Source organism: Nerophis ophidion, linkage group LG17, assembly GCF_033978795.1.
Source record: "Nerophis ophidion isolate RoL-2023_Sa linkage group LG17, RoL_Noph_v1.0, whole genome shotgun sequence".
Lineage (NCBI taxonomy): Eukaryota > Metazoa > Chordata > Actinopteri > Syngnathiformes > Syngnathidae > Nerophis > Nerophis ophidion.
Window position 1 is genome coordinate 14527407 of NC_084627.1, and position 11775 is coordinate 14539181.

The window sequence follows — 11775 nt, forward strand, 5'->3', positions numbered from 1 at the left end:
ACATATTCTAAGTAATAAAGACCTAATTTAGAGTTATTTGGTTAGGGTTATAATAGTTTTTGGACTCTTTTAGTTCCTGTTTGCGCTCCCTTGTTTTGTTTGGTTACCATGCCGACTTATGATTTTCACCTGCGTCTGGTGTTCGAACCGCGCACCTGTTTCTAATCAAGACCCTTGTTTAAGCCTGTCTCTGCCAGTCAGTCGGCCTGGTGTCATTGCTTCTTTTCATGCGATACCACAATTTGTGTTGCTCGATTCATGCCGTGGCCACGAAAGTCTTATTTCTTGCCACAGTTTCGTGTTTGTTTGAAGCCATAATTTATGTTTGTTAATTTCATGCCACAGTTGTGTGTTTGTTCCACGCCATAGTTTGTTTGTTTACCTCATGCCCTGCCAAGATTTATCGAGTTAATAAATATGTTCCTACCTGCAAGCCTTGTCCGGAATAGTCCGTTTGCATCCCGGGAGAACAAACCTCGTAGTAAGCTGCGACCCCCCCCCCCCAGTCATGACAGAATGATCATAAGTCGGCATGGTAACCAAACAAACAAGGAAGCGCAAACAGGAACTAAAAGAGTCCAAAAAATAATAAAAACATAATCCAGACCACAGATCATGACCAATTTAGAGTTATTTGGACACCAGGGGAACATATTCTAAGTAATAAAGACCTAATTTAGAGTTATTTGGTTAGGGTTAGGGTTATAATAGTTTTTGGACTCTTTTAGTTCCTGTTTGCGCTCCCTTGTTTTGTTTGGTTACCATGCCGACTTGTGATTTTCACCTGCCTCTGGTGTTCGAACCGCGCACCTGTTTCTAATCAAGACCCTTGTTTAAGCCTGTCTTTGCCAGTCAGTCGGCCTGGTGTCATTGCTTGTTTTCATGTGATACCACAGTTCGTGTTGCTCGATTCATGCCTTGGCCACTAAAGTCTTGTTTATTTCTTGCCACAGTTGTGTTTGTTCCACGCCATAGTTTATGTTTGTTTACCTCATGCCCTGCCAAGATTTATCGAGTTAATAAATATGTTCCTACCTGCAAGCCTTGTCCGGAATAGTCAGTTTGCATCCCGGGAGAACAAGCCTCGTAGTAAACTGCGACCCCCCCCCCACCATGCCGAATAGGCCTTAATAACTACTTAATGACTAGTCAAGAGCCAATATGTTACTAATTTGCATGTTAATAAGCAAATTAGTATGCCTTGCATTCACTTGTGTGTGCGAAAAGCCGTAGGCGCTCTGTCTTCTCCCTTACGTCTGTGTACACAGCAGTGTTTAAAAAAGTCACACATTTTAACTTTTGAAACCGATACCGATAATTTCCGATGTTACATTTTAAAGCATTTGTCGGCTGATAATATCGGCAGTCCGATATTATCGGACATCCCAACATTTGACCGTTTCCCTTGTTCACCCCCTGGGTGCTGAGGTGAGGGGAGCAGTGGGCAGCAGCGGTGGCCACGCTCGGGAATCATTTTGGTGATTTAACCCCCAATGCAACCCGTGATGCTGAGTGCCAAGCAGAGAGGAAATGGGTTCCATTTTTAGTCTTTGATATGATTCGGCCAGGGTTTGGAGTCACGACCTACTGATCTCAGGGCAGACATCAACCACAACACCGAGCACGTCAAATAGTAACAGCGTTAAAACATGTGAAGATGTTGCTCAGTTTGTTGTACAGTATTGCCTTTATTTTTAACCTTAAGTGGTTCTGTAACCTTGTAATGAGGTGGCGACTTGTCCAGAGGGTACCGTGCCTTCCGCCCGAATGTAGCTGAGATAGACTCCAGCGACCCTCGCTACCCCGAAAGTGATAAGCGGTAGACAATGGATGGATGGATAGTACAAAACTCAAAACCAGTGAAGTTGGCACGTTGTGTAAATCGTAAATAAAAACAGAATACAATGATTTGCAAATCCTTTTTAACTTATATTCAATTTAATAGACTCCAAAGAGAAGATACTTAATGTTTGAACCGTAAAACGTTATTTTTTGCAAATATTAACTCATTTGGAATTTGATGCCTGCAACATGTTTCAAAAAAGCTGGCACAAATGGCAAAAAAGACTGAGAAAGTTGAGGAATGCTCATCTATGACTTATTTGGAAAATCCCACAGGTGAACAGGCTAATTGGGAACAGGTGGGTGCCATGATTGGGTATAAAAGCAGCTTCCATGAAATGCTCAGCCACTCACAAGGCAAGGGTCACCACTTTGAACAAATGCGTGAGCAAATTGTCGAACAGTTTAAGAACAACATTTCTCAACAAGCTATTAAAAACATTTCAACCTATTTCAGCATCTACGGTCCGTAATATCAAAAGGTTCAGAAAATCTGGAGAAATCACTGCACGTCAGCTATATTACAGACCCTCCATCCCTCAGTCATCAAAAACCAACATCAGTGTGTAAAGGACATCACCACATGGGCTCAGGAAGACTTACAAAAAAACACTGTCATTAACTACAGTTTGTCACTACATCTGTAAGCGTAAATTAACACTCTACTATGCAAAGCGATCTCATCTAAGATGGATACATTTCTACCACTTGTCTCTTTCGGGGTCGCGGGCATTGCGGGAGCCTATCTTAGCTGCATTCGGGCCGAAGGCGGGGTACACCATGGGCAAGTCGCAACCTCACAGCAGGGCCAAAACATAGATCCGATACCAAATAAATAGAGGGCAAGTACAGCCAATACGGTAAAATTTTCCATAATTTTTGGCTTTCAATTTGTTGGTTATTGACAAACAAAAAACATTTTTCTTGTACACTTATTTATGATTTAATACTACAATATAAGATAAAGTAACACGATCAATAACATTCCTTTGCTTTTTTTTTTTTTTACCACTGATTGATCACAGTAAAAGACAGTGCAAAATACATTTAAAGCAAAAACCACTATTGGCTCTTTTTTGGACTCATCCAGATTCAATCCTCGAATGTGTAAACAACATATACATATAAACATACACACCCAGATATATTACAATAATAGTTTGGTGTGGTCCGCTTTGCGTTTACAATAGAAGCGAGCTGAGCGATCCATATATTGATATCAATACCAGAGTCATGTCGGATCATATGTTTATTTTTACAAATATCACAAACATGGACTTAGTCCTAGGCTTCAAGTGGGAGAGAATAAAATAGGGAGACAACACTTCCAATTCATATTTGTCATTTCACAGTTGATCTGCTGTGTCTTTGGTCCATGTAGCGTTCGGATTTGAGCTCAAGTAAAGCGAACCGCAACACATTGGACGGAGACCCATTGTTTTCAAACGTTGAGGACAAAATTTCACTGAAAAAAAATGGCTAAAAGTGGTCACAATGGAGTTAATTGGTACAATTGTGTTCTGGATCTACTTTGGACAAGCATGTACTAGAGGTCTATTGTTCAAATAGAACATCAGAGTCTCGCTTGCTGAAGAATAGCAGGAGGGACACCCCGCCCCCATCAGCACTGCCAGTGATGTAATGAGGGCTAAAGAGGTCACTGCTTGTTAATAACATATAGACCTAAAAAGTCTTTGAACTGAGATTTGTTTCAGGATTTCACAACGCACATGCAAAGAGTCTTAAACGTGGCATTTTTCTACAGGCATGTGGGAGCACAAAGCAGCAATCAACAGGGTTTGAACTAAATCATTAATCTTTTTTTTTAAAAACACCCTCTTAAAATAAAATATAGTTAAATGTTGAATCACATTTGTATTTTCGCAATAAGTGCACTTTAAATTACCGGTATATTGTAATAAAAATATCTATATTTATTACATTTAAAATGTATTTTTTAATGTAGATTTTTTTGTAATTGTATAGTTTCTCAATAATATTAAAACAAAATCGATCTAAAAATATGTATTTTGATTTTTTTTTTACTTTTGCATTTTGTATCCTTGAAATGCAGACAAACTGTTTTTACTTACTAGTGGGCTAGCATGCACATTACACCATTTTTTATTATTTTTGACTTCTTATAGTTTTCTTCTCCATCGTATACGGTACTTGTGATATACAGTAAAAGCCAAAAGTTTGGACACACCTCATTTCAATGCGTTCTCTTTATTTTCATGACTATTTTACATTGTAGATCAGTGGTCTTAGGCACGCGGCCCGCGAGACGTTATTTTGCGGCCCCCACCTTAATATGAAAGTTTAATGTTAGTGCGGCCCGCGAGTTGTATATGAATGGCGCTTGACTGTGTTGTGTTATTTTGGGTCCAAAATGGCTCCATCAGCATTCTGGGTTGCCTACCACTGCATTAGTGGAAAAGCGGCAAATGAGTGAAAGTGACATAGACGTTGCCATGGAGATGAGGGTTTTTCTTACGTGCCTGGCTGCAGTCACACCGCGACACCTGTCCGTCAGTAATAACAGTCCCCGATAACCTGGACCAATTCAAACCATTTTTTTAATTGTTTAGTTTGCATTGCCTCACATGATGAACACTACATATATTTCTAAATGACGCCTGATAACACTCCGGGAGCCGTCACTTTTTTGCGCTCGCTATCCCGGTACTTTCCTGGCTATTATCCGCCGCCCACCGTGTTGCTGTAGGGAGGAAAAGTGGAACGACACACATCGCGGAAATAACATTATTCTCCGTGTGTCGGCTAAATACAAGTATATTCCACAACCCCAAACATGTCTTTTTCAAAGCCTGTAGTTCGGAGAGGGGTTAGTGATAGCAAAGAAAAATGCGAGATGCAATATTTCTTTGTTGAGTACAGGGGCACCCCGATGTGTCTTATTTGCACAGAGAAAGTGCGGTGCACAAGGAATACAATTTGAAACGTCATTATACAACCAGACATGCTGAGGAATATGCAAAATTGTTTTAAGAAATATTTTCTTTCGGCCCAGCCTCACCCAGATTATGCATCCAGTGGGCCCCAGGTAAATTGAGTTTGAGACCACTGTTGTAGATTGTCACCGAAGGCATCAAAACTATGACACCTTTGGAGTGGAAACCATTTCAGGTGACTACCTCTTGAAGCTCGATAGAATGCCAAGGGTGTGCAAAACAGTAATCAGAGCAAAGTGTGGCTATTTTGAAGAAACGAATATAAAACATGTTTTCAGTAATTCCACCTTTTTTGTTAAGTACATAACTCCACGTGTTTATTCATAGTTTTGATGCCTTCAGTGACAATCTACAATGTAAACAGTCATGAAAATAAAGAAATCCCATTGAATGAAAAGGTGTGCCCAAACTTTTGGCCTGTACTACGTTGTACATATATATATATATATATATATATATATATATATATATATATATATATATATATATATATATATATATATATATATATATATATATATATATACACTATATGTGTGTATTATTTCAGTATAGTTCATAAATATGAAATAATGTAAATACAAGTAAAAAAATGATGGCTTACAGGAAAGAATACGCTGGTATGCAGAAGTATTTTTTTCCAGTATAATTGATGGAATTTTCTCAAAAGCTGCCCGCTTTTATACTTTCTTTATTCTTAAATAACGGATACACTATTTTTATTTTTAAAAAAGGTAGGCCCTGTTAAAGCTGGTTCCTCAAAAATACTGTGCGTCTTATATTGTAACCACAAGGCAAATTTTACATATTTAATATATAATATTACATAATTTTTCTATATTTTGTGAAAGTCCGCATGAAAAATTCAAGAATGTGTGCAAAAGGACAACTTTACAGAGGCCGTCTTTTATGCGTTATTTAATAGGTTAAAGAATCTTTTACTTTCCATTCTGAACTTTCGCCGATTTCTTATTCCGGCCTTTCTTGTTATTTTTGAATTTCTTCTGGAAGCCACCACCCTGGACCTAGAAGATAGCCACATTACAGCGTTAAAGCATGTGTTGTGATTAATGTCGATTAAATATGAATCCTACATACCTTTTTACGCTTCTGCACAGTCTGCGTGCCCACCTCCATCTCTTCATCCTCATCTGTTTTGAAGTCATCTTCACCCGACTTCATCTTTTTCTCTGCCGAGTTCACCAACCCGAACATTGACGCTGTGGCGAAAACACACTTAGATTAAACATAAAAGTATTGTACCAGTGAAACACACACAAAGAGAAGGCACTGACAGGGGTAAAGGTCGCTCATGCTGTCCTCCGAATCGCCCGCGTCGCTGGAAGATTGTTCCCACATGCCGTGTTTGGAAGTATGCCCCTGGTGGACGTCTTTGATGTTGTCGTCTGTAAACTTTGGCCTTTTCTGCTGGAGTCTGATTGGAATGAATTCGATCCCCTGCTTTACACATTCCTCATCTAGGGCAGCAAGAAAAAGATTAAAGTAAGGCATACAATTCCACTAAATTTACATTTAAAAACGCAACTACATACAGGAAGCAAGGTAGAAAATAAAATGTATCAATTTAAGTTTAAAAATGCAACAACATACAGGGAGCAAGCTCAAAATAAAATGTATCAATTTACGTTTAAAAATGCAACAACATAAAGGGAGAAATGTAGGAAATAAAATGTATCAATTTAAGTTGAAAAATGCAACAACAGGAAGCAAGGAAGAAAATAAAATGCATCTTATTTTTCTCACTAAGAGTGCTTATAAGCATTTGATGCACTTGAACGCCCCCGAAGGACGTACAATTCACAATTAAACCTAAATTGTTACGAAAAACATGCTGCGGTTAACTTCTTTTCACACCTGAGTGATTGGTTAAACTACATTAAGTAAGGAGACATGCCAAGTTTTAAGACTACAGTCTACTGTATTTTCTGGACCATAGGACGCACCGGATTATAAAGCGCACTGCCGATGAGCGGGTCTATTCAGGTTTTTTTTCCATACAAAAGGCCACCGGATTATAAGGCGCATTAAAGGGGTCATATTATGATTTTTTTTCTGAATATAAAACACGTCCTTGTGGTCTACATAACATGTAATGGTGTTTTTTTGGTCAAAATGTTGCATGGATTTTGTTTTACTGACTATATTCAAGCTGCTTTCTGACAGTTGCTTCAGAATGCTCCGTTTTGAGGGCTGTCTTATTTGCGACAGCGTCTTCTCCCCGTCACCTTTGTTGTAGCGGTGTAGCGTGCAAGGATGGGAGTGGAAGACGTGTCAAAAGATGGAGATAACTGTTTTAATGAAATTCAGACTTTACTTAAATCAATAACAAAGCAATATCTCCTCATCCGCCAGAAATGTGTCCCGTGAAAAACCGTCAGACCGCAATCTCCAACAACTAAACTTCTTTAGGTGAATAATGTAATATCACTACGTTATGTAATATCACCATGTTATAGCGCTTTCATGGCGAGATATGTTATAACTTTACACTACTTTGTATTAGAAATAGCAACAACTGAGGATGAATGCCCCGTAACAAGAAGATAGAGAAAAAGAAGAAGCTTATCGACAATGGAATCTCCCCGGACTACAAAGGCGGACGAGCGCAAATTTTCAGGACTCATGCAGATCCCAAATACACATCAGCAGGTACAAGAAGGTAAGTAAAGTTGTATATTAGGAGTTATGAGAAAATGAAATGACTTTATGTGCGCCTTATTGTACCTTAATTACTAAAGAACGACTGATGATTTTACCACTTAACTTCTTTTTACACTTTAACGGTTAGCCGTTATACTTAGGTGGCAGTTATTGTCAAATACCTATTATGTTTACAGTACGTGATAATATTGGATTGGACTTCTGTTTATTACTTGGTCAAAATGTTATTACAAACATTGAAACACGGACAATAAATGCAAGGTTGCTAACTTTGCGACTTTCGCGCCAAATAAGGCAACTTTACAATAACTTTGCAAATTGCAAATGAAATATGTGTGAAAATAAATCTACCTTGACTTATTCCCGCAACACCCAAACAAAACATACTAATACAAAAAAAAAACACAACTGGTATTTGTGCATCAAATAAAGCTTGTATTTGTTTGTGTGAAACACACAGTAATTAAAAATACAATAAAAAGTAAAAACGGCTGACAACCACGACTTGGTGCCAATTGAGGAAATTTAATTTGCACTTGTAATCATACTTAGTATTTTTTCAAACCTCGTTCTTATCCCTCTCAAGACGTTATTCCTCTCTCCTTTAGCATCAATTGCAATTAATTATGCTCATGAGGTGATGACATAATTTTGCAATTTTTAAGGAGAACCAATAGCTACTTTCCTGAATGAGGTGTTGGCAACACTGAATACATGTTTTATAGTGTGTTGATGAAAAAATCAATTCACTACTGAATCTCGATTTTTATTTATACCGATTTGAAATCTAGCTGTGATTTTTTTTAAGAATAACATTTTTAAATTGAGGTTTTTTTAAGACCATCTCTAGCTTACTCACTGTGCGTATATGTCAGCAGCCAGAAGGAGCTTTTGTAACTTGTAATCGCTTTTATTGTTATTTTTATACAAAGTAATATATTGCAAACCGATAATCGTGTTGAATCAAAAATACGGTACAGGCCAAAAGTTTGGACAAACCTTCTCATGCAATGCTTTTTCTTTATTTTCATGACTATTTACATTGTAGATTGTCACTGAAGACATCAAAACGATGAATGAACACATGTGAAATTATGCACTAAACAAAAAAATTTGAAATAACTGAAAACATTTTTTATATGCTCGTTTCTTCAAAATAGCCACCCTTTGCTCTTATTTATTACTGCTTTGCACACTCTTGGCATTCTCCCGATGAACCTCAAGAGGTAGTCACCTAAAATGGTTTTCACTTCACAGGTGTCATAGATTTGATGCCTTCAGTGAGAATCTACAATGTAAATAATCATGAAAATAAAGAATAGCATTGAAATGAGAAGGTGTGTCCAAACCTTTGGCCTCTACTGTATATTCTTAATTGAATTGTCAACCCGAGAATCGGAATCGAATCGTGATTTGTAAGCGTCAGATCTCTTAATGTTTTATAATGACAGTTTGACCCTGGAACAGACAACTACTGTCTTCATGATTCCCAAAACGGAAAAAGGCGAGCTTTTTTTGTGCGAATGTAAATAAAAGTGCAGATCAAATTTTTTTGCTGCTTAATTTGGTCTGTATATAATGCATTGATTTACAATGAATTAAAACGTCATGTACACAGACATATAATTCAAGGCCTACTGAAATGAGATTTTCTTATTTGAACGGGAATAGCAGGTCCATTCTATGTGTCATACTTGATCATTTCGCGATATTGCCATATTTTTGCTGAAAGGATTTAGTAGAGAACATCGACGATAAAGTTCACAACTTTTGGTCGCTAATAGAAAAGCCCTGCCTTTAAAGTTAAAAGTCAAAGTACCAATGATTGTCACACACACACTAGGTGTGGCGAAATTATTCTCTGCATTTGACCCATCACCCTTGATCACCCCCTGGGAAGTGAGGGGAGCAGTGGGCAGCAGTGGTGCCGCGCCCGGGAATCATTTTTGGTGAATTAACCCCCAATTCCAACCCCTTGAAGCTGAGTGCCAAGCAGTGAGGTAATGGGTCCCATTTGTATAGTCTTTGGTATGACTCGGCCGGGGTTTCAACTCACAACCTACCGATCTCAGGGCGGACACTCTAACCACTAGGCCACTGAAGCGAAATATGTGCGTGTGACGTCACGAGTTGCAGGGCTCCACACATTTTCACATTGTTTATAATGGGAGCCACCAGCAGTAAGAGCAATTCGGACAGAGAAAGCGACAATTTCCCCATTAATTTGAGCGAGGATGAAATATTTGTGAATTAGGATATTGATAGTGAAGGACTAGAAAGAAAAAAAAAAGGGACGTCTCCGGGCGACGGCAGTGTGAGTTTTTCAGATGTAATTAGACACATTTACTAGGATAATTCTGGAATATCCCTTATCTGGTTATTGTTTTAATAATGTTTTACTGAGATTTTAAAGATTGTAAAGACATACCTCGAGGTCGGATGGCTGCGGTAAACACGAAGTGTCTCAGAGAGAAGCCGAGGAGCCAAGCTCACAGCTGCCTTTTTTGACAGCTGCTGCAGGACGACGAATAATCCACTGATGTCTCCGGTAAAATATATATCACAATTTCACCATCCAAAAACATGCTAGTTAACGTAGAGAAAACATGTTCGCTTGACCGCTTTGCTTCACAACAAACAAAGAAACACCGGCTGTGTCTCGGTGCTAAAGACAGCTGCAATCCACCGCTTTCCAACAACAGCATTGTTCTTTATAGTCTCCATTAAATGAACAAATTGCAAAAGATTCAGCAACATAGATGTCCAAAATACTTGTAATTACGCCATGAACAGAGACGACTTTTAGCCGTGTTTGGTGCTGCGCTGATATGTCCCCTCCAACACGTGACGTCACGCGTACGTTTCATCATTCCGCGACGTTTTCAACAAGTAACTCGCGGGAAATTTAAAATTGCAATTTAGTCAACTAAAAAGGCTGTATTGGCATGTGTTGCAATGTTAATATTTCATCATTGATATATAAACTATCAGACTGTGTGGTTGGTAGCAGTGGGTTTCAGTAGGCCTTTAAACTGGTGTGTACTTGAAGGTACGGCGAGAAAGGTCATACTAACACATGTTGAGGGCCTTCTTGTAGCGTTTTCCGTTGACGTGTTTTAAAACATGTTGCGGTAGTCGGTTGAGGTGTCTGAGGGTCAACTTGCAGAAGAGCTGATTGCTGCAAGACAACATGCAAAAAAAAAAAATCAGCCTGATTTATTTCTAATTCAGTCACTTCTACTTGGAAACAAATGAATAAACAACACACCGGACAAACAGTAGCAAACAAGAGTGTTCTCACGGTTGTTTAGTGCTTGGCACAATGTGAGGTTCATACTGGCTGTAGTTAAACTCCGCATGGGAGCTCAGTTTCTGATACTTCTTCCCTTTGGTGAACTTTTCCAGCTCTGTCAGGCTGCATGGGAGCTCGTGTCCGTTCAAAGTGCACTTGATCTGAAACAAGAGCCGCTGTTTACTGGGGTTGCACACATGACGGTCATCACCGCACATTAAATGACATTTAATGACAATAAAAAGGAAGTCTAAGTCCAATTAGCCACACGGGCGCTAGCATCACATTAAAAAGTGTACGCTTGCCATGACGTGCTCGCTAACCTTTCGGCTGTCAGTCAGCTCCAGAAAAGGGTGGTTGAGAAGCAAAGCCTTGATGTCTGCTGTTAATTCATCCATGGCTGTAAAACTCAACACCACGTACAGTAAATTAAATTATGTTGAAATTTGAGCGAAGACTCGCACTTCCCACATGTCGGTTGGCTCCGGCCCTTGTGACATCATCAAACGGCGACGCGTTAGCGACCATATAATTCACCACGATTTTTATTTAGATATATTATTAATGCTGCAATTAGTCCGAAGAGGTGATGGATATTGATATTTTCGTGATTAATTGATGTATGATTAGTTCGAATTGGTGATTGTGGTCGAAGAGCTCAGTGACTCGTCGAAATGATAACATGTTTAAAATATATACTATTGTAGCGTCCAGAAGAAGTGCACGCAAAGTCTGACGCTCTTTTTTAAACTTCTATTGAGCAACCTATGTAACACAGCTCAACGTATCTTGTTGTAGTTCCTTCCACATGCAAGTCTATCATAATTTTTCACTTCCGCCGTCTTCACCAATCACCTTCAGGCATGCAACGTTCTCAACAATTGGAATTCTGACTATCACTCTCCAAGAACACAACGTCAACATCAGCAGGTCATTACTACACACACACATATATATATGTATATATCTATATATGTATATATA

General features: G+C 38.8%; 1 protein-coding gene and 1 long non-coding RNA gene across 2 annotated transcripts; one reads left to right on the forward strand and one right to left on the reverse strand.

The window, feature by feature from the left end:
- Positions 1 to 5718: 5718 nt before the first annotated feature.
- On the reverse strand, positions 5719 to 11594 carry surf2 (surfeit 2). Its single transcript, XM_061876358.1, has 6 exons — positions 11115 to 11594; positions 10801 to 10952; positions 10574 to 10677; positions 6113 to 6295; positions 5916 to 6037; positions 5719 to 5842 (listed from the first exon to the last, which is right to left on the reverse strand). Exons 1-6 carry the CDS (start codon positions 11187 to 11189, stop codon positions 5756 to 5758), a joined length of 723 nt encoding a protein of 240 aa, XP_061732342.1. The 5' UTR covers positions 11190 to 11594; the 3' UTR covers positions 5719 to 5755.
- LOC133536137 (uncharacterized) lies at positions 6176 to 11693 on the forward strand. The gene is made up of 3 exons (XR_009802384.1): positions 6176 to 7247; positions 7342 to 7497; positions 11590 to 11693. It is a non-coding gene; the product is annotated as an uncharacterized LOC133536137 (long non-coding RNA).
- Positions 11694 to 11775: the final 82 nt, after the last annotated feature.

Excerpts from the sequence above, each read along its gene's own strand:
- surf2 (XM_061876358.1), bottom strand. The coding sequence starts at position 11,189 with ATGGATGAATTAACAGCAGACATCAAGGCTTTGCTTCTCAACCACCCT. Across the intron at positions 10,953-11,114 it reads AGCTGACTGACAGCCGAAAG|ATCAAGTGCACTTTGAACGG; the intron begins GTTAGCGAGCAC and ends CTCTTGTTTCAG. Across the intron at positions 6,296-10,573 it reads CAAGAAGGCCCTCAACATGT|ATGAGGAATGTGTAAAGCAG; the intron begins GTTAGTATGACC and ends TTGCTGCCCTAG.